At 34.3% G+C, this 24438-nt stretch overlaps 1 protein-coding gene across 2 annotated transcripts in view; it reads left to right on the top strand.

Annotated features, from left to right (window-relative positions):
* LOC106872261 (cyclic nucleotide-gated cation channel beta-3) overlaps positions 1-24438 on the top strand; it is a 527825-nt gene that overhangs the window by 414979 nt on the left and 88408 nt on the right. For both annotated transcript variants that reach the window (XM_052968620.1, XM_014919185.2), the window contains one exon: positions 9811-10008. In XM_052968620.1, the coding sequence (XP_052824580.1) occupies positions 9811-10008 (198 nt within the window). The remainder of the gene's footprint in view (positions 1-9810; positions 10009-24438) is intronic.

Below are 24438 nucleotides of genomic sequence, written 5' to 3'. Positions count from 1 at the left end.
TTTGATCAACGGAACAGCCTGCTCGTGAAATTAACGTGCAAGTGGCTGAGCACTCCACAGACACGTGTACCCTTAACGTAGTTCTCGGGGATATTCAGCGTGACACCGTGTGACAAGGCTGACCCTTTGAATTACAGGCACAACAGAAACAGGAAGAAAGAGTGAGAGAAAGTTGTGGTGGAAGAGTACAGCAGGGTTCGCCACCATCCTCTGCCAGAGCCTCGTGGAGCTTTAGGTGTTTTCACTCAATAAACACTCACAACGCCCGGTCTGGGAATTGAAACCACAATCCTATGACTGCGAGTCCGCTGCCCTAACCACTGGGCCATTGCGCCTCCACATTTATCGATTAATGCAGTAGTAAAAATACTGTACAATGAATACTACTTGGCAAAGTTTCAGGATAAGCACTATTCCCATAACATTTTTATTCTTTTTTTTTTTTTTTTCAGAACCTTTTCTTCTTTTGAATTTATATGTTTTAAACATTAAAGATTATAATTCTGCCAGAAGTTTTTTCTTTTCAAATTTCAGTTATTTCTATTTTTTGCCACCTTCCCTATTCTCCATTTTGAAGTTCTTATTTTGTGACCATGACTTTTCATTCATTGGAAACTTTTTCAAATATTCTTTTCTAAATTGTAAATTTTAAACTTAAGAGATTATGTTTCTGAAAAAGAATACCCTGAATTCATTTTGCACATAAAAACAAGAATAAAAGAGTTACAGGGCTTACTTCAAAACATTGCCAAGCAATGAAATCTCTGTTTCGTATTCACTACACCTATTTTATTTATGTAATGAAATTATTTTTTTAAAGTTCCTAAAGCAACGGAAAATTCACAATAAAAGCATCTAAAATCCCCAAGATACCTGTTATTTTGAAAGTTTGCTGTAACTCCCCCACGAATCAGTGGAGCGTAAAAAATATATTAGCTGAGAGAAAACATAACTTTCACATTATATTCAAAGTATAAGGAGTTGTTTAAGTCAAAAATACATACACTACATAAAAATAATGCTGATCAAAATCACCACAATATTAAAGCCCAACAAAATAAAAATAAAAAAAGTGTAGTAGCATAATACAAATCCATTATTTTCCTATGCACACCCTCAACAATTTTAGAAAAACTCACTTAGTGTCTCTAATCACACATTTCTCTCTCCAAATCACAGCACAAATTCAGATCTCTACTCACAAATCTTACACAGAAGTATAAGAATGGCTTCAACTACAAAAAAAAAAGTACCATTCCAACTACTACTGATACCAGTAAATCTCTAGATTCCATCCCTTGTTATTCACTTAAACCTAAAATACTCAACACTTTAACAAATAACAGAAAATTGGCTTGTAAACTACTTCTCAAGTTATCACACTTATGTATTAAAAATCAAGAAACCGTCTATAATCTGCAATTTCCTGAATGTAATAACACAAGGATCTCTCTTCCTACTTGTCTCTTTACTACTAACACAAACTTCTCATACCATTTCAAAACAAACATAGAACTTCATATGTAGATAGTATCAGTCACACTTACCAAGACTTCCCAGATTCAGCTGTGCAATTTGTCCAACCCACTAGCAACCACCTAGAAATTTGGTTCCAGTGGGTATCACTCTTATAGCAGTACCTATCAAATGCACTGAATTCTTTCATAACAGTTTCACCATCACTCAACAACAAACACTAAATATACAAAAGAAAAAAACAACTAGGAATTTCAAATTCAGCATCTCTGCAAAATTCACATCACATGTAGAAGACATAGTAAAGGTATACAAAGATACTTAGAACAATCACAGGCTCCACACTTGGCCATCACAAAGAAATAGCAGCATCACTATGCAAACAATGCATTGGATCCAGCAAGGTTTATGTTATCCTTGCCTAGTATCCCAACCTCTCCACAACAAGTTATTACAGACTGCAAAGAATCCAAAACAATGCACTTAACAGCTTCACAAGCTTGACATAAAAACAAAACAAAATATTAAAAATTAACAACCACTTGTGAGTTGGGGGCAGTGTTTGTTACTGCAGTGAGATACAACTCTCACATTCCTTGACACTTCATGCACAATTACCACCAAACAAATTCATGTACAGAACCTTACTAAAACAGCATCTTCAGACAGAATATACACACATACACACACACACACACACTTCCTCTCCTCCTCTCTCTCTCACCCTCTTTCCTTCTCTCTCTCTCTCTCTCACACATTCAAACTGACATATTCAGTCCAAAAAAAAAAAACATAAAGAAGACTACATGAACACAAATTCACAACAGCTTCAATAGTATCGATATTCCCTAATGTTGTTCTGGGAGGTGCAACAAAGCAGAAGCAATCATGTTCACACTAATTTCACCTTACCACTTCCATTATTGCCACTACCACTATCTACAGATATATAGGAGCCTCTACATGGTCACTCACCTTGCTTGAAATAGCAGTCAAATAGCCTCAAATTACAGCTTACCATCTTGGAAGATGAGAGACACATTGGTTTTCCCTTCTCTATGGCAACATTTGTGGACTTTGGTCCAACTTAGTTGAGGTTCTTGGTGGTACATGTGAACCAGTATGACGTGGAATGGGAGGGTCGTTAGGCAGTGTTAGGGTTGTGGTATTCAATTTGAATAAATATGTATGACAGGAAAGATGGGAATAGATAAAGAATCTGAGTTGAGCATATGGAGGGGGGAGATGCCAGTCAGTAAGTTACGCAGATTATAAAAATGTTTGAAGGAGTAACAGATGAATTCAAAGCAGAATTCAAAGGGAAGAGGCAAGCTCTAAAATGGGATGAGTCAGAAACGCCATAAGACAGTGATAACATGGTGGGAAAATAGGTGAAGGAAAAGGCTTAATCCAGAATCTATTAAGTTACTGAACTTGATCTACATGAAACGTGATGTATTTGTACCGAGTTGTTTTGCACTTCACATAGAAGTTTAGTTTTAACATGAAAATATCAATGTCTCTTGAATGCAGTTTGTTTTTGCAAGGGAAATATGACTCAATTTTCATTAGATGAATTGTCATTTATGGTGATTATTATAATTATTATTGTGTTGGTCAAAAAGCTATTTCACTTTTTTTTACTTTTGTGCATGCATACTTGTTAGATACTGTGATGAGACAGGTTGTATTTTGTGTGCTTGAGATTACACTGAAAATGAAGAATCTAAGTAAACATTATTGACACATTATGATTTTTTTTATTTATAAAAAGACAAGAAAGCAGTAGAAACCTCTTGGAGGATATGTGCTGTGTACAGAGAGAATGCTGTTATTTCTGTGCCAGACATGATTTTCAAGATTTTGATTGAAAGATCAAACTCTTTTGATTTAAGGCATAGCCAGAAATGATTTTCAAGATTTTGATCAGACAATTTTTTCCATTCAAGATGCACCTTGCTCAGGGCAACCAACTGCAATGGTAACAAAGTGAATGAGTTAGTCGAGACCAACCCTTGTTATATAACTAGGATAATTGTAGATCCAAGTGTCAAAATTGATGTTGAAAAGCCATCTGATTCAACTTGGTTGTGTCAGCAAGTTCAATGTTTGAGTCCCACAGCAATTGAATGAGGCTAACCTCACTCAACAAATGTCCATCTGTGATTTGTTACAGATGCATGAAGAAAACAATCCTTTCTTGAAGAAAATGGTGACTGAGGCCAAAAAAAAAATGGATTGTCTTAATGTAAACTGCAAAGAATCATAGGGTAAGTGTGACAACCCACCAGTAACAACCTCCAAATAGGATTTCTCCCAAAGAAGGTTATACTTTCAATTTGGTGGCATTGGAAGGCTGTTTTCTTTCACAAGTGTCTTTAACATAAACAGGGCCATCAATTTGGACAAATTAAAGCAGCAATCCACCAAAAACATCCAGAACTTGCTAATCATTACAACAATGCCAAATCATACACTTCTTTGCAGATGTGGAAAACATTACTGGGACTTGGCTGGTATGTTTTGCCTCATAGTCCTTATTTGTCCAGCCTTGTACTTTTAGATTTCCACCTGTTTTGGTTTCTTCAAAATTTATTGAATGGATCAAGCTTCAGCTCTAAAGAGGATGTAAAAGTTCACCTGGAAGAATTTTTTACTAGTAACAACAGGAAATTCTTTTAGCAGGGAATAATGGATCTGTCCTCAAGATTGCAGAAGATACCAGATGGCAATTATTTCATTAATTGAATAAATCATTTTATATTTAAAACTTGCCTTATTTTCCCTTAAAAAAGCGAAGAAACTTTTTGGCCTACCTAATATTTACACTATTGCATCACCAAAGACTTAAATCTTTAAATTCTCTTGCATAATAACTTTGTAGTAACCTGTTAATCCTTCTTTTAACTGCCATTAGGCCCCATTCTCATTTTTTAGTATCAGCATATGAAGAAAGTATTATAAATGAGAAGTAAGCAATCTCAGCTGCTTTATTTAGATGAGAATAACTGTTGTTGTCATTTAGCTTTTAGTCAATCCCGACTGAGTAGACCTATGATCAAAGTATTCCAGCAATGATAATTACTTTTTTTTTAGGATTACCTAGGATGCTGTATATTTTCTCTTCCCCATTTTTAAGACGGTAGCATGTGATGGGTGGTAAATTTAACTGCTATTTCTGCATTGAAGTTCCCTTGTTCACACAATAACAATAAATCAGCGACTTATGTGTAAGCATCTACGAAGTTTCTAATTTTCTTGAAGCTTCTCTAAATTTATTTGCTCTATTTTATGATCCACTTAAATATACACCAGTAATACATACATATTAAATGAGCCCACTTTGGAGCTGGGAAAACTATAGTTCAAATAAGTATTCAATACATGTTGAGTAATGTGAATATGTTTATTAGTGACAGAGAGCTTATCTGTTTACAGATCCAGTGGTAATAACTGATATGTTTTTTTCAATATAGTTTGCAACTAGCAATGACCACATCTTAGAATCTACATCATTTGTTATGGTACTGCCTCTGCACAAAAGCTGCTCAGTATAGCAACCAAATATCCTCCAAAAGTACCTAGTTTGTCTTTTATCTTTTACTTGTTTGTCATTAGACTGTGGTTATGTTGGGGCACCACCTTCTAGAGATTTTAGTTGAATGTATCAACGCCAGTACGTTTTTTTAAGCTTGGTACTTATTTTATTGGTCGCTGTTGCTAAACTGCTAAGTTATGGGGGCATAAACGACCCAACACCAGTTGTCAAGCATTGGTGGAAGACAAACACAGATACAAAGACACACACACATAGATATATATGTATGTATGTATACAACAGGCTTCTTTCAGTTTCCATCTACCAAATCTATTCACAAGGCTTTTGGTCAGCCCAAAGCTATAATGGAAGACACTTGCCTAGGGTGCTACACAGTAGGACTGAACCCGGAACCATGTGGTTGGAAAGCAAGCTTCTTACCACACAACCATGTCTGCACCTAACCTCTAAATTAATTTCAGACCTGTAGGACAGTCAGGCCTAAAAATGAGATGAGATGCTCCATGGCTAAAAATACTGATTAAATGTTGCCAGTCAATCCAAATTGATATGTTGAAGATTTTATATCTGGTTTGCTACTCATATAGATTGCTCAAATACAGTTAACTTTATTAACAGCTGATTGCCTCAGGATATTGGTGGTTGATTGTTGTATGACAATCACACTATGAGTGTATTTTGGTGTGAAAGTCATGCAGTTGTGTGTGGTGTAGAGTCTGTGTTGTAGTTCAACCAAACTATTTGCTGATGCAGACTACATCTAGCTTCCTCTGATTTTGTTGTTTGACCATGCTTTATATCACTGTTTCACTGAGAAATTCCTGTTGTGTAGGATACAGCATGGTATTGAGAACAATTTATGGATACTACTCTGTCACAGTCACATGGTGTATCTATTTTGCTGAGCAATATTTCTTTATATAATTAAAGTTTCCTGTAATTTTTGCAGCAGAGAAGAGAAAGGTGCATATTTGTAATTTTGTTGGATTTGCTGCAGGCTTTTTGGCAGTAAGCCTAATGTAACTACCAATGTTATGCTATGCACTTGTTTGTTTCTGTAATCATGTGTTTATTTGTGTTTGTGTATGTGTGAGTGCACATGTGTGTGTGTGTGTGTGTGTGTCCCTTCAGTCATTCATGACCATTGCTCCAATGGTAATGGGAAGGTCAAATAGAAAATCTAAATATTTTTCTTTAGGAAAACAAATTAAAAAATTGGCTAACATAATTGAATAGATAAGAAGATATTTTAGGTGAGGTGGTTGTGTAGGTGAGGTAGATTTCATGAGAGAAGAGATCAAGTAGAAAAACTGGTAATATAATATGGATAGGTGATGGCAGGTGTGGTGGTTGAAGGCTGTGGTGGTGGTGGTGTTGTTGTTGTTTGTGTAGTAATATTGAGGGTAGAAGTATAATGGAAATGATGATGGTGGTGATAAATTTGGTATTGATCACAGTGGTGGGGTTGCGGTGGGCAATGTATTGGTAGTGGGGGTATTTGGGTTTGATGATGGTGATGTAGAGTATATGATAAAGAGGTGTTGGTGATTGGTGAATAGAGAAAGAAATAGGTTGGGGTTGGAGATGGTGTAGTAGGGAGAACAAATCTGAAGTAAAACTAGTACACACACACTAGAGATTTTTAATTCTAACATTTATGTAGTTTAAAACCTTAAGACACCAAACAGGAAGTTACAAGTAAAATTGGTGCCATTAAAAACACTTCCCTCCTGATCCAACTTTGTATTTAGTTACTTTTGTAGTTTTGAGTGCTTTCTAGTAACATTGCTTGATTCTCTGTTATTTGTTATTCTTGTGGAGGGAAAATTCTTCAATTTTCAGACAATTGCTAGCTTAAAAGAAATCAATACTTCTGTAGCTGCTACGACTGCTGCACTCTTGTACATTGATGGTTATCAGCTGATTCATGATATGTCACTGTTACTTCGATCTTACAACTACTAGTTATTTATTTACCTGTTATTCTGAAAACTTACAGTCTTTTTTAGATTTTTTTCATATTTGGTCACTGCTGTTTCTGTTGATATAATTATATATAAAGGCCTGTGGTTGTGATCCCTTAACTACTAGTTTGTTGATAGTTACACAGGCATGTAGAGAGATTTACGAATGGACAGAGAGAAAGATAGATAGACAGATAGAGAGATAAACAGACAGACAAGACCTATAAACTGCTCTTAAATGATCAATTGTTTTATCCTTAAATGGCTCCACTTAAGCAGGCCTTTGGCTAATTTCGTGCTGTGCCATAGATATTTGTTCAATATCTATTTACCAATGTTACTCAAGAAATATTATCAAAATTATAGTCAAAGATATGTAGACATTTTCAAGTCAGCAGCAGTAGTAGCAGTCAGCTATTAGTGCTAATACTTAAAGCTGGTCAGACAGACAGATGGATGGATGGATGTATGGATAAATGAACGAATTGATGGACAGCTGGTTAGTAAATGAAATGAATGGATAGAGAGATAAAATTATAGACGGACGGATATATATTATGTTTAATGGTTTAGATAGACAAGATAGACAAACTAATAGGCAGTTATTGTGTTGTCACTGAATAAAAGTCTTTAGCTGCTTGATATCAAATAATGCTTATTAATCCTCTACACAATATATTTTGAGGTCTTTTTTACCTAGTAGTTCCCAAGGTAGTGAATCTGTGTCAGATAAAGATAGCAACTTGTTTGTAAAACTTTGCTGCTCCCAGTAGAGCCAATAAAGAGGCCTTTACATGGTTGCTACACCAGCTAAAAATAGCTACCGAATCTTTAACTCACATCCAGTTGCCTTTAAAGATGAAGACATTCAATAAGAGAACCCCAGATACATTGTATTTGTTGAAAAACACAAAAACAGGATGGTTACAACTAGAACACCTTTTGATCTTAAATTTACATGATTAGGGCTTACCTGGGGTTAAAAAGAAACATCATTCATACATACATAATGCAAGCATAGAAAAACAAACAAAACAAATGAATAAGTGAAAACACATTCCATTGTAGAAGCCAGCCACCCACCAGACATCAGTATTGTAAGAAAAATACAAGAGAAAGAAGATATCTATAGATCTATCAACAAAATGTCTGCAAATCCAGTATCTGAAATGCACTTTCAGCTTTTTATTATTATAGAAGCAACAGGATATGTACCAACTCACCAGGATCAAAGTATGTTTAAACTTGGATTCACAAACTCCATAGTTGTTCAGTTACTGATGATCATGATATCTGGGATATTTGGGATAATAAAAATCTGCAAGATTTTCTTATAATTTAGAGGATGAATTGTTGCACAAAAGATGTTAAAGAGAATCAGATTCTTTACTTTACAGCCTTGCCACCAAGCTGGTGGCTGACAAAAATAAACTTTAAAACTCTTATCACAAGAAATATACAAACAAGCAAGCAAACTTACTATCACTTACTACCATTTAGATCTGAAGCAACTATAGTAGCAACTATATACATTACCAAAGGCAATATTACAGGGTAACAATTTGTATAATGCTGTTCATAGGGGCAGGGAAAACTTCTGTTAGACCTATTTGGAAAATGTCAGAGCAATGCATTAGGATCTACAGAGGAAGGAAAAATTGTCACCTTATTGTTAATGACCTTAAACTGTTTACAGATGGTATTCATGACACCAAGAGACAATTAGAGCTAGTTACAACATCCCCCATAGAACATATAAATGGAGTTTAATCAAGATAAGTGTTCATATTTGGAAAATTGATTGAGGAAAGTTTGTTGGTGAAATGAGGTATATCAACATCAATGCCTGTCTTGTTTTTTATGTTGAATACAAGTATCACAACTTTTTATGTCTGCATGTGCATATTCACATGCACACATAGAGAGTAATCATGCTCATACACTTATGTCCAAACGTAGTAGTTGTACGATCAAAGTAACAGTGTCATACCAACATATATGCATACACTCACATATTCACAAATTGGGAATTGTCATGACTGAAAAAAAAATGCCTTATTTCTTAGTGAGCAACCAACTTGAAATCTTCTGCTTTTAGAAACTTAAATAAATCTCAGAGAAAACTATTCATTCATTCAGCAGACATTTCTCCATCAAACAATAACACCATCTCTACAGTTTTATTTGATGGTTATAGCTAATAACTAATTAGAGTATATAGCATCATGTACAAGAATTAACTGACAACAATATAATAATTATTAAAGAATAATAAGATAAAAACAGTTCAGATGTAAATGTAGGAAATGGAAATATTAAGAAAAGTAGCTTTCATTACTCTTTAGTTCTGTTCTCTCAAATGCATGCTTTTTATTTATTAGTTTGTTTTCTTAGTAGTTCTTATTAATCACCTTAGTATTGTCCCTACCAATCGTCTGATTAGCAGGGATAATATTAATGCTCCTCTCTATCCCAGATATAAATCGTGCTTTCGCTAAAAAGATATTTAAGAAATGTTTGCTCATGTCAATATTGTAAGGGCGAGTTGTCTACTAAGCAGAAGCAAATGGTACAGTGTTCAAGTCAGATATTTAATATCTAAATTTGATGTCTTCTGCTTCTTTGTTCATGACTTATCAAACTAATTTGGATATTATATATCCAGGTTTTATATTCTGAGAAAAAAGGGATCACTTTTACAGATTTTTTCAAATGCAAATAAGATATTCTATAATTACAAACTAAATTTTCCACCATCTTTCATTATCACCATTTAACATCAAAAATATATCTTTCCTTCTTATCTTACAGTAGCATCACAAGATGATAATGACGATGAAAAATCTTCCCGACAACAAATTTTGGGATCATTTTTACCTATCAGCTCCCAGGGCAGTGGATCTGTATCAAATGCAGATAGTGACCTGCTCATAAAACTTTGTTGTTGTCAATTAAAACTACCAAAATGCCTGAAGTGCCTGAGATTTCCAGAGATCCTTGATCCTCAAAGTATGTATTTTTGTCTCATTTATATAAATCTCTATTTCTTACCTTTGTTATTATATGTTCAAGGTTAAAACTCTATTTTTGTTTTAATTTTTTTGACGACTTTCAATAATAACACTTTCCTAAAAAATTTCTAACAAATATCTAAAACTATTCAAAAGTATACATAAAACAGCAAAATATTCTTATAATTATCATCTAACACCAACCACTCCACAGAGTGTACTGGGTGCTTTTTATATGGCACCATCACCAGTGCTTTTAATGTGACATCAGCACTGGTATCAGTTCTGCTGTGGCAGATACATCTTGAGTACAGAAATGTGTCCAGCCATTTTTTGCATTCTGAGTTCAAACCTGCTGTCAGCTTTGCCTTTCATTCTTCCACCTTCCACTAAATTTGAGATATGTACCTATGTTAGAAATCCATTTCCATGATTGCCAGTCCAGCATTATTCTCTACATGCTGACCCTTTTGTTGCCACATTTCTGTAGACATACAAAAACCTTTCAGTCAAATAGTTTTTAAAATTTAGTAAAATAATTTTGTCATTATTAAGATGGTGTCTGAAACAAATTCACACGGAAATTTAATGACAGGTTTTAATTTAGATCACTTTAACACAGGAAGTTTATGTCACAGAACAAGGGAGAGTTTTTCAGGAGGGTCGATATCAAAAAGATTAGTAGTTATGAGGTTAAAAGTGTGACTCTTCTTTTCAAAATACTAGTAACTGCAGCAAGCTAGAAATAGCAGCCAAGGCGGTGAGCTAGCAGAAATGTTAGCACGCCGGGTGAAACGCTTAGTGGTGTTTCGTCTGTCATTACATTCTGAGTTCCAATTCCGCCGAAGTCGACTTTGCCTTTCATCCTTTCGGGGTCGATAAATTAAGTACTAGTTACGCACTGGGGTCGATGTAATCAACTTAATCCCTTTGTCTGTCCTTGTTTGTCCCCTCTATGTTTAGCTCCTTGTGAGCAGTAAAGAAATAAGAAATAGCAGCCAAATCTCCTGCACCCTATCAACTTAGAAAAAATACATGGTGGATAATGTGTTTCTGTCTGAACTGTGATGTGATAAAGGAAGTTCCAGATAGAATCTTTTAATCAATTTGAAAGAGATATATATCATCAGCCATAACAGATGTGGTGCCAGAAGAAGATGAAAGAGACATAACTGCTTTTATAGCCAAGTAGCTGTTATCATAGTATTTTCTCTACATTTAATATATTGTTGTTACCAAGTATGTAAATTAATACACACATTATACATTCTTTATTATCATTTATTGAGTACATTAGAATATTTAACCTATTTATTTATTTTTTACCCTAAACAACGAAAATTTATTCATTTTAATTTTCAAGCTTACATTGTTTATTAATTATAAAAGTGATATTATGCAACCAATCAAAAAATTATTATCACAGTGTATTAAAAACAGAATTTACAAATTTTAGCACTCTAAGAAGTCATGCACTTTGGGGATGTGCCACAAATGTAGCTGTAGGTGTATCTGCAGGAGTAATTTCAATCTATTTTGCAAATTTATTGAACAATTGTAAGATTATTTATCACTTTGGTTTGAACTGGTCAATTGTCGTGTATAGCTGGGATCATTAGATTTTCATCTCATACATAAGGAGCTAGATCTCTGGTTAGAAACCATAACTTTTCTGCCATTTATGAACCTGACATGAGAATAATTGAGATTTGTCTCTAGAAGTTTTGGGGTTTCATTAACTTTGCATATTTGGACATATATGATGGTGCAAATAACTATGTCATGTTTAGAAACCCAAGTGGGCTGTGATGATCTGGTAAAGCCTTTCTAGAAAATTAAAAGAGCCTTCCATAAAGAGTTTTAATGCAGAGCTTCCTGCCATAGTTTTCCTGGTAACTGTACATAGTAATGGTCATGTGGAACATGCAGTGATATGTTCTCCCACTGTGAAATTTTAAATTTAATTTTTGATCTCAAGAACTAATTTTATATAATTCAAAATCATCCCATTATATCTTTCACACTGTAAGTTATCTAAGGGATTATATATAGTCATGCAGCTTTGTAGTAATCCCTTGGATAGTTAGGATGTGTTTCAACTTAGTAGATCTGATGGAACCTTGTCCATAAAGTGACATTCCAAATAAATTAAGCACTTTCTTACAGTAGAAGTGCTTGTTACACTTGCAGTGAAAAGGTGAATAGAAATAAGAAAATTTGTCAATTATATAAAATACACGAGGTGGTATCACAAAGTTCCCCGACTAGTTATGCTTAATAAAAAATAACTTATTTACCTAAGTTTTAACTTAATCTCCTTCAAAATAGTCACCTTGTGTAGTAATACACCAGCCCTAGCATTTCTGCCACTTTTGGAATCTGGTCTGGAAGTTGTTTTCTGTAAACAAGTTGAGAACCTTCTGCAATTTGCTCTTGATCTCGACAAAGGTGTTTAAACAGTGACTATAGGGCTGCATTTTCATATTCGGGAAAAGATTGAGGTCCACGGGTGCTAAATTTGGTGAATAGAGCAGGTGCAGAAGCATTACCATGTTTTTGGCACGAAACTCATGAGCTCAGTGACGGGGTGCATTGTCATCATGAAGAATCCAATTCTTCATGCTCCACAGATCCATGTCCTCCTTTAATTACACTTGATTTTATTATGTGTGTGGCAATAGGTACATACTTAAGTTATGTACTTTTATGTACTTATTTTCCTTGTACTAAGGAATTAGATAGTAACTCTAAAGTTATAGTTGCTGAGGTAGTAACACAAGTACTGGACAGGTGATCAGTTGAAACATTCTCCAAGCCAGGTATGTAATTTATAGAGCATAGAAGATGAAAAAGTTCAGTTCTTCAGGGTAGGATTTTATCATTTTACTTTTCCATGCATTTTTTTTTTTTTTGTAAGACATGATTGAAATAAACTTTTGATCTGCTATTAAATTAAAATGTTTAATAAAAAAAAATATTCACATTTTCTCTCAGCTCCTATAACAAAATATGCATCTTTCTCAAAAATGTAATAGTTTATTTTCTGATTTAAGTACATTGAGAAAGACACCACTGATCTACCACCTTGTGATAATATTACAGTAATAATTTCATCTCTAGCATATGTTGTAAAAGGCAAAATATTAGCAATAGCAGTGACAACTATCCATTTTATATAATTTTGTCGTAGCCCAACTAATTAGGGGAAGAGTTAGTCTAGATGAGATGCAGTTTGGTTTTGTACCAGGTAGAGGCACCACTGATGTTCTGTTTCTGGTAAGGCAACTTCAGGAGAAATACCTAGCCAAAGATAAACCTCTGTATTTTGGCTTTTGTTGACTTGGAGAAAGCTTTTGACAGAGTCCCCCGATCTTTTATGTGGTGGTCAATGTGGAAACAAGGGATAGACAAGTGATTAGTGAGAGCCATACAAGCCTTGTACTGGGAAGCTACCAGTAAGGTGAAGGTGGGCAACAAGTACAGCAGAGAATTCAGGGTACAAGTAGGGGTTCACCTAAGATTGGTGCTCAGCTCCTTGTTCGTCATAGTCCTCCAGGCAATAGCAGATGAATTTAAGACAGGCTGCCCCTGGGAACTCCTCTATGCTGATGACCTTGCTCTTATAGCTGAATCACTACTTGAACTAAAGAAGTCCCAGGTATGAAAGCAAGGTCTAGAATCGAAGGGCCTTAGAATTAACCTAGCAAAAACCAAAGTCATAGTAAGTAGGAAGACAGACAAATCACAAATCCCTTCAGGTAGATGGCCTAGCTCAATCCGTAGAAAAGGAGTAGGTAGAAACTCCATAAGATGCATCCTGTGTAAGCTTTGGACACATGAAAGGTGCAGCAATATCAGAGAAATGTTAACAGGGAAACTAACTTTTGTATGTGGAAGGTGCAGCAATATCAGAGAAATGTTAACAGGGAAACTAACTTTTGTATGTGGAAGGTGCACAGGTACAATAAATGCTGAAAATGTGCAGAAAATAGACTCCATCAACTGCCAGGGGGAACAAGCTAGTGGTAGTAAATAGCTTCCATATCTAGGTGACCAAGTTAGTAGTGGTAGAGCATAGCTGTGAGAATAAGATCAGGCTGAGCAAAGTTCAGAGAGCTCCTACCCCTGCTGGCAACAAAGGGCCTCTCTCTCAAAGTGAAAGGCAGATTGTTTGGTGCCTGTGTGCAAACAGCTATGCCCCATGACAATGAAACTTGAGCTATGACAGTGGAGGACATACATAAGCTTGAAAGAAATGAAGCCAGTATGCTTTGCTGAATGTGCAATGTCAGTGTGCATATTCAACAGAGTGTAAGCATCTTGAGAGAAAAGTTGAGCATAAGAGGAATCAGATGTGGTGTGCAAGAGATGACTATGCTGGTATGGTCATGTGATGCATATGAATGAGGAAAGCTGCATAAAGAATCCCGATCTCTAACTATGGAGGGAATCTTTGGTAGAGATAGACCCAGGAAGACATGGGATGAGGTGGTGAAGCATGATCTTTGAACTTTGAGCCTCACAGAGGCACTGACTGGTGGCCAAGACCTTTGGCACTATGTCATGCTTGAGAAGAAGACCCATCAAGCTGAGAAAAATCACAGTTGTGACAGATACCGGTCTCACACAAATTGGCAGCCATGCCGGTGGCACGTAAACGTACCATGTTGTCATACAAATGGCACCCGTGCTGGTGGCACATAAAAGCACCCATTACACTCTTGGAGTGGTTGGCATTAGAAAGGGCATCCAGCCATAGAAAACCAAATCAAATCAGACTGGAGTCTGGTGCAGCCTTCCAGCGTACCAGCCCAGTCAAACCATTCAAACCATGATGACGACGATGATTTGCATACAACACCGATAGGAATTCAAATAAATTAATATAGATTCCTGGCTGCTTGGAAAGCTGAGTACATTCTTTCCTACTTAATAATAAGCACTATTTATATCAGTATCGCTATAATATTTGTTTGAACATATCAGATTGATGCAAAAATAATTGTGGTTTTTAACTATCATCTTGAAGCAATATAGCTCAGCTGAGAATAAATTATATCAATAAATAATCATTTTTACCCACAATTAACAAGTCTGCTTATTACAATAGCATAGAATCCTGGTGTCTTGAATAAATTTTCAAAGGCATTTGAGCTACTATCAGTTATTTACAGAAAGATATCATGCATAAAATAGATAATCAGTTGAAGAGAGCCCTTGGGGGTAAGCTACCTGATGTAGAATTTCATAACCAAGTTTTTTCATTTCTACCGAATCATTTGTGAGACATGTGGTCAGGTGTTGTCATTGAGTTAAATTTATATTTTCCAATTAACAAATCTTGTTCATAAATACAATTCTTGGGGCATTTTGTTCATTTCTTTGCTGTGATATTGTCACAAGGATTTAAGAAATGGAAGTATGATTCCGCTTACTAAAAACCAGAAAGTGTAAACTTATTTTGATACAGCTTTTGGTTTTTGATGGAATTTTTCCTCACATGGCACAATACAGTCAAGAAATGAATCATTTTTGCTGTATAAAGGAAGCCCAGACCAGATTTTGTAATGACTTTTTTTGTTTTTTATTTTGTCAGTTATGCTGTGCCTATTTTGTTGAGCTTTGTGGTATTTCAGTGAGGAGGAAATGAATGTCAAGCAAATGTTGAATAGTAATGCTTAGTTCTTCAGCAACTAAAGCTGTTCTGCATAGGTCCACTTTAGTAATGGCCTTTAAGTGATTGTAGTCATTCACATGTGGTCATCCATTATCTTCCTCATCTTCAAGACTCTTGTCTCTACTACAAACTTTTTGGAACCAATGTTGAACTGTACATTCATTGTCAGTCCTGTGTTCAAATGATTGCTTGATATTATGAACTGTTTCTACTTTGTTGCATTCCATTTTGAACTCATACAATAACATGACTAAAATTTGCTTTTTATTTTTCAACTTAACTGCCTAAAATAAAAAGAGAAAGTGAAACCATTATTATAATTCAGTTGTTCAAAATCTGTACTGCAAGCTGGTATGTTACATGAATTTAGTTAAATAGAAGTTCAACTGAAAATATGTATCATAATTATAAATAAGAAAAATTGTTATAAAAAGTTATTTCTATACCAATCTAATGTCATTGACTAGATTATGTGGAGAACTGGGTTAATATTAAGCTCTACAAAACTGTTGAAAGTTTGAGAGAATTCTATGCAAGCCTTTTCTAACTGGAATTGCTAGTAACCACTGACATCTGTGCCTGGCATGGTAAAATATTTGATTCTGTGAAACCTTCTCTTTAGAGTTTTGAAATATCTGAATCTTGAAATTTTTTATCTTCCATACTGTATAAGAAGATTGCAGCAGATTCCCCAGTCACAGTAACTAACTCTAAATTTCATTTTTGTAATTTTAAAAAAAGTAAACGAAGAATCCCTTCAGTACAACATTGTGTATGAACAGAAAGTTATTATATCATCTATTTTTTATAGATATTCTAGTGATGCAGAATCTACAAATTTAATTTTATATTTTGGATTTAGCCTACTTTTGGATATATTTCCTGTTGGAGTTGATTAGCTAATTTTTGACAGATGAAATTTTCATATCAGCCTGTACCTATGAGAATTTTGATTAACTTGTTATTAATTTTGTTGTTATCACAGGAAGTAGAAGAAACCCATTAGTAACCCACAGAGACCCAAGAAATCCATAGAGTTGCCAGAGAAATAGCTTTAGATTAAATAACTGAAGAAGTTGTTTTCAAATCTGGGGCAGAAAAGCTGTGCTTCCTGACTGGCTAATGATAGCTCTGTGTCTTCCCATTTTACATTTTTTTTTACACTTTTACCAAATGATAGTTTATCATTGAACATGATGCTTTATGGTGAATCTTTGAAGTGCTACAGAAAAAGCATATTCTTCAAGTTTTAAGGATTACTGTAGTAAATTGCTTAATTTTACCAATTAAATTTTCCTAATTAACATCAAAAGATCCTACTGAAGCAACAAATATCTGATACACTTCTACATTAGACTGAGCTTATTTGAAAGACTTAGCCTATTGGATAGCACTATGCAATGTTAAGGTGGTATTTTCTCATCATCTGGACCTGATAATGTTTGAATACTTTCCATATACAAAAGAATTTCTTATAAATGGTAATTTACTTTCTGCAGTTATTATAAAATTAAAATTGTAATCATGAAGTAATAGAAATACTAATATATTTATGAATTAATTAAATTCTATAGAAATTCATCTCTCATTTTGTTGAACTTTTGAATTTGTATGGGCAAAAGGTATTTTGCATATATTTCAGTGGGTGGTTTTACTTATGCTTCATCTCATGAGTTGTTCAGTCTTGTATGTCTGCTACTTTAAGCCAAATTGTTGGAACAAATGCTTTAGTTTATTAGGATTAAAGTTTGAATTGATAGTTGATAGCTATGGCAAAACATTTGAATCTCCTTATCCATAACATAACCTTACCACATTGAATAGACTTTATTGAAATGTCAAACTTTTCTGGTTTAGCTGTCTAGTCTATTTTGATTTAGTAATTGATAGCTTTTAAATTGATTAAACTGTTATGATAAAGAACTTTTCTGTTTTAATCCTTTAATCAATTTAAAAGAAACATATATCAACAGCAGATTAGCTGATGTGGTTTTGGAAGAAGATATAAGGAATATGACTGTTTTTATAAAGAAGCAGCTCTTATAAAACATACTGTGTCCATGAAAAATGGCAGGTTGTCCATAACTAGAATTCCTTTGATCATAGGCTTGCTGTATCAAGGTTGAAATGAAGCTAAACATAAGGACATCATCTGTAAGAAATAGCAGCCAAATCTTCTTTAAGTCACTTTTTATCATCTTAAAAAATTGAAGCATACATTGAATAATGTAGTCTTAGATACTACTTAAAAAAACAGGATGGTCATTGAATGCTTTTAATCATGGATCTGTTCAATTAGAGTTGACATAGAAATAAACAATAACCAGTTAAGTTGTTGAATGCTATATAGAATAAATGACAAAGAAATTTCCTCCTAACATGTTGTTGTTGTTGTTGATACTGCTACTCGAAGATGTTTTATTTTTTCTAAATAAGACATATTGTGAGTAATTTTTAAAAAAAACATATTTAATTATAGTAATTTCAGTTGCAATAATTATTGTCCTTGTTATTGCTACTGCTTTATTTTAGTTAGCTCTCTCAATAAGTTTATTAATTTCTTAATAATGATTGGCACATGGTTAGAATTTTTAAGTGGGGGTTATAATCAATTAAATCAATCAATGATTAGTAGTTGTTTAATCAACCCTTCTGGGATGAGAGGTGAAAGATAAAGTTAATTGCAGTAGAATTTGAACTCAAAAAGTCGATGAATGAGATTAAATACTACATAGAATTGATTCTGGCAACTCCACTGCACTTAGAAATTTCCTAATAACAATAATACATCTTTCAAAAACCATAGCATGATAAAAAATTTAAAAAAAGTCAGGAGGTGACGTACTGAATGTTGTATTAAAAAAAGATCTTAATTAATTGAAATGTCTCTTATAGTTGGAAAAGCAAAACAAGAATAATAATTGCTAGTGACTGTGAAAAAATATAGACAATGACAAGAAATTAAAAATTGATTCTTGAAGTTAATTTACATAGTTTTGTTGAGAACGAAAGTTTGATCTTTGTTTACATGCAAGGAACAACTATGGGACATGTTTCAGTATATTAGGCTTCATCAGCACAGATTAGTCTACTCAAGTCTGCTTGATTAGTTGACTAAGATTTTTACATAGTATGATAGTATAATGGTAAATCCTAGGCAAGCTGAGTTTCACACTAATTCATTTCACAGCTGGGTCTCTTTATTCTTCAAACCTGCAATTCCATGCCATAAAAAATGCCTGAATAAAGACAGGTTCTACCATACTAACTTTTTCACAATACACTTGATGAAAGTGTAGCCTCTTGTGGCAACTCAGTGACCCATTAAGGATTATAGAACACTTGGAAAATGTTAAAAAATATATATATATATTAGTGACAGAGGCAGTATTAATACTGAGAGGTAATATTTATCCCCACTTAAACATTGATGTTCTATTAGAACAAACTATAGTGCTACAGCTACCCTGAGAGAAGCCCTCATATTGGCTTTTTGATGCAAAATGCATTCTTGTTTATATCACTAGCAAAGAGATAAATCCCTACTACTCCCAACACCAAGACCACCAGTTCACATGATTTTGACCTTCTCTGGTCTTGTCAGTGATGTCAATGAAAAATACATCATTTAGTTAAACCCATTTAATGATAGCTATTAAACTTTAATTAACAACCTCAGCACAATATATTTAGAGAGAGCCACTTCTTCAGTTCTTACTCTTATTTTCTATTCTCAAATAGTATTTGAAGATTGGTAAGAATATTTAATGAATTAGCTGGCTCTCTTTCTTCAACTACCCCAACCTTGATTTCTATTATGCCTACAACACAAAGACAGTAATCTGCTGTCACAAAACTGGATAGTTTCCTTGCACACAATTTAACTCTGCACAAATAGCTAATTCATTTCTTAAATCTAACACAAGATGGAGAGTGCACAGAAGCAGTTGACAGATTTGGCATTTTGCAACTAACTTCAGATATTTAACCTAAAAGTTCTTATTTGAAAGTTTACCAAAGCTTAGTAAATTTCTATGCAACGTTTCTTTCCTTTCTCTAACCTTCCTTCTTTCCTTTCTCTAACAGTCTTTGATGACCACAGTAGAACATGCATTTCTGGACATAACTTACAATACTTCTCTTTATTATACATCAAAGGAAGTAGACTGTTGCAGATTTGTTACCATCACTAGGCTGATATGAAGCTTCAAATTATGAAAAGGGCTGGAGTGTTAAATAGGACTAATAGCTTACAGGATTTTCCTAAGGTTAATAGCTACTTCGATGAAAAGAAAAAGACTTCAAGCAGAAATCTAAAACTAGGTCACATGTTCACAACCCTGTAAACTATTAATAAATATCAATGAAAAAAATCTTGATAAAAAGAAAATTAGCTATATTGCTTTGAGTGGCAATATCCTTAATAGGTGATGATGTTTGTTATGTTGTTGTTGTTGCATCAACAATCATAGTGATGTGGAACAATAACAACAGCACACCAACAACAACTGCAACTATAAAACAGAAATAAATGCTATTTTCTTGGTGGAATAAAAGAAGCAGTTAGCTTCTTTTTGGAAATCATTCAAATAATTCTCAGCAGATGATGAGATTTTGACCCCCTAATGCATGAATATTTATAACCTCTTTTAATGAGCCATAAAAAAAATCAATAGATTTAACTAAAACATTTCAGTTTTGACTTGTACATATCAGTAATCCATATGAAACATGAAATATCTTGGCCTTGTTTCAAAATTGAGAGATCTGCAAAGTTTTTCCTGAGATTATATGTTAGAGTAATGTTTTATTTATTATCAGCAATATCTAACAGGGCTGGCATTAAATCTCAGAAATCCATCAGTACAATTCAGGAAGTAGTAGTAAACATAGCATTGTTTCAAGATAATCTCCTCTGAAGAATCTTTATGTCTAAATAATATACTGAGAGCAAAAATATATCATTTCAAAAGCAATAAAATGAAGTAATCCCTAAAACGATAGAAGAAAACACACACACAAAGCATAGTGATTCTAATACACTTTGGCTGCGTGGTTAAGAAGTGTGCTTCCCAAACTTGTGGTTTCAGGTTCAGTCCCACTGAGTGACATTTTGGACAAGTGTCCTCTACTTATAGCCCCAGGCCAGCCAAGCCTTTGTGAGCAGATTTGGTTGACAGAAACTGAAAGAAGCTCATTATGTGTGGTGTGTGTGTGTGTGTGCGAGCGCGTGTGTGTGTGCGAGCGCGTGTGTGTGTGTGCCTGGGGTGGGGTTGTGTTTCCTTGTCTTGACAGCATGCAATAGTTGTAAATGAATATTACCATTTTACAAGCCATGTTATTCATTTCCAATCTTCCATGTAAACATGTCCAGCCATGGGGAAACATTACCTTGCTTGGGAACAGGTCAGGGACGGTGACAGGAAAGGCATTCAGATGTAGAAAATCTGCCTCAATGAATTCTTCTGACTCATGCAGGCAAGAAAATGAGGTGATGATATGCATGTGTGTGTTGTGTACATGTCTGTATATATATATATATATCAGTACCATCATCATTAATGCTTTTACATCCTCTTTTTCTATGGCATAAGATATGATGAGGATAATGATTTTATATATATATATATATATATATATAGAGAGAGAGAGAGAGAGAGAGAGAGAGAGATACACACACTTCCTTTCCAAATTTATATTCATCATTGACCATGCCTCCAACCTTGTTCACCATTCACTATATTTACCACTATCCCCATCTCTAATCATGTATCACTCTCCTTTAACACTCTTGCAAGCCTACCCACCCACCCTTCCTGATCCTGTTCCTTTTCTCTCTTATACTCACCTTCTTGTACCTTGAGGATATGCTCTGATTCTTTATCTCTTTCCAGCTACTCCCATCTGTATACAGTGCAGATTAGCCATGTTTCTCCTCTACAGCAAGACTCCAGTTTTTGTCCCTCTATCACACCTTTTAATGCCTATCATGTCATTCAATAGCTGGCATAAGGCCACACTCCCCTGCATCTCCACTCAGTCAAGAGAGCTTTTTCCCTGGCTAGTTAATTGGCAACCTCAGTTGTCCCATACTTTAAAAAAAGCACTCAGCACACTCTGTAAAGTGGTTGTCATTAGGAAAGGCATCCGCCCAGAGAAATCATACCAAAGTAGGCAGTGGAGCCTGACACAATCCTCAAGCTCATTGGATCCTACTGAACCATCTAGCTCATGCCAGCACAGAAAACGAATGTGAAATGAAGATGATGATGATGATGATGATGATGATGATGACAAAAACAGTGACAATATGTGTGTATTGTGTACATGTGTGTGTGTGTGTATATATTATCATCGCTATCATCATTGTTGCTTTCACATTCTCTTTCTCTATGGCATAAGACACGTATCATATTGAGGTTGTATGCTGTGGTCAGATGACCTTCCTGTCACCAAACCTCATTTATTATTCAAGTAAGGTAATTTTTTCCAATGGAAACCACCAAGCTATGGAATATATTGTTTATATAAATAAACAACATCATTTTATTTAAATAGATAGTGTCAATGTGAAACACTTAGAAAACGCACACACAGAGACTCCTATAAAGCTTTCCATCTGCCAAGTTTCACTAACAAGACATTGGTTGATTTGGGGCTGTGGTAGAAGACACTTTGTCCAATGTGCCATGCAGTGTGACTGAACTTTAAATCACATGGTTACATTCAGTTTTATTTATTCTTAAAAATCTAGTTCTAGTTTTATCATTCTGATTATGATCATGTTAAAGTGCCACCAAATGACTTTTTTTTTTACATCCATTTTACTGTGCTTGTTTCAGTAGGATAGTTTTAGTGTTGTAGCAATTGTTTTTCCGGTTGAATGCCCTTCTTGCCACTTGCCATTCACAAACTGTAAATGGGACATTCCATAACAACTTATATATTTCTCTAGCTCTAGACAACTAAGATCTGGCAGTAACAAACTATATTTCCTTGATGAGGAAGTAGATTCAGAGTTGTCTCAGTATACCAAAAATTTGATTCATTCCCCATTGCATTCTATTCGTAGATAATTTTAATTTGTTAATTTAAATTTTAGAGTTGTTTCCCTGTGAATTTTCTTACCAGAATTCATCATTTGTAAGATGATTATTTCTCCCTCTAAGGATGTAATCTTAACCCTTTCGTTACTGTATTTTCTTTGAGATACTCTGTGTTTCTTTCAATTACTTTAAATATAACAAAGAATTTAGTAAAATAACTTAGTTATCATTCAGCTAGTGTTAGAAACATAAATTGTAACTAAGGTTTGGAAGAAGATTCTAATTCAAAACTTATGAAAACAAGACATTTGTACTCAAAACCGGAGCCAGTTTCAGCTGGGTTGGTAATGAAAGGGTTAAACTATTTTAACTTCTTAGCTTATTAAATTATGTATATTAGCTCCCATCTAAGCAATTATATTAACAATTTGAACTTATTACTAAATAATAATTAGCCCATCACCTTAATATCATAACTACTGTGAAGTTAAAATAGTAATGCTGATATATTTGTTGTGATAACATTGATATGTTAGTTCCCACTTTGTCAATTATAGTAGTATTGATTTGAATCTATGACAATGTAATAAGTAGCTCAATGCCTTAACATCATAGCATTTAAACTGGCCATATCTGGCCCAAATATTCTTTCTGTTTTATTTTCAAACTAGCCAGATCAGACCTCTTAGGCCTACTCTACAATGTCATTCCCAAAGTAAAGAATCCCATCACTGAAATTTCAAAGCTACAATACAATGCATGAGTAATTCACAATAATGTAACCATTATATTTGATAGAGTAATCTTAGCGCTAAAGGGTTAAAATAGTAATTCTGTTATGAATACTTTGGTAGTAAGGGTAATGTAAGATACTATTGATAGTAATTGTCATTTAGTTAATAGTTATACAGATTTGGTATAGTGTTGTTGCTGTTGTGTAACCTTAGGTAAGCCCTGGTCAAGCAGACTAGATAATTTAGGATCACATTACCTAAAATCATTTTTCCTGTTTTTAGATGATAGGATTTGATTTTGTGTAGGTTTAGCTACTCTTTCCAGCAAATCAAGTGACTACATTGAGAGTTCAGTTATGACCAAGTAGACTTATATAATAAAACGCATTCCCGATGTAGCTATTTGGCCTCCTTATATATCTGTATCATGATTGTCATAATATGTCTTGACCTGAGGGAAATTTAGCTGCTATTTCTAAACAGTTGAGTGACTGTGTAGGTGTTCCATCTTTAGCTTTGGTAGTTGTGTTGGTGGCCATGAGGTAGTAGTGTAAGTGATCTTCCGATTGTGTTTGTGTTGAGTAATCAGAATTGTAGCAATAAGATAAGCCTGTCACACTCTTGGTCAGTGGCTTATAAGTTTATTACATTGTATAAACTCTGGTTTAGCATCACCTAAAACAATGTTTACATAAGTGAGAATCAATCAGTGTTTGGTATTGCAATGGACAGTATAGAAATGTGTGCATGGAACATGTGATATGCTATTCAACCAGCATGGATTAATTTAGATTACTGCAGAGAGATGTCCAATGTGGCTTAAATTGGTCTCTGGAATTTTCTATTACTAGGGTTTTATTATGACAAATTAGGCATCCATCCCTGAATATGACTATAAATAGGAAATTGATATTGTTTAGTTAATTATTATCATTTTATATATATATATATATATATATATATATATATAT

Source organism: Octopus bimaculoides, chromosome 1 (genome assembly GCF_001194135.2).
Source record: "Octopus bimaculoides isolate UCB-OBI-ISO-001 chromosome 1, ASM119413v2, whole genome shotgun sequence".
Classification (NCBI taxonomy): Eukaryota; Metazoa; Mollusca; class Cephalopoda; order Octopoda; family Octopodidae; genus Octopus; species Octopus bimaculoides.
Note: the sequence above shows the minus strand (reverse complement) of the source record. Positions and strands in the feature narration are given on the sequence as shown.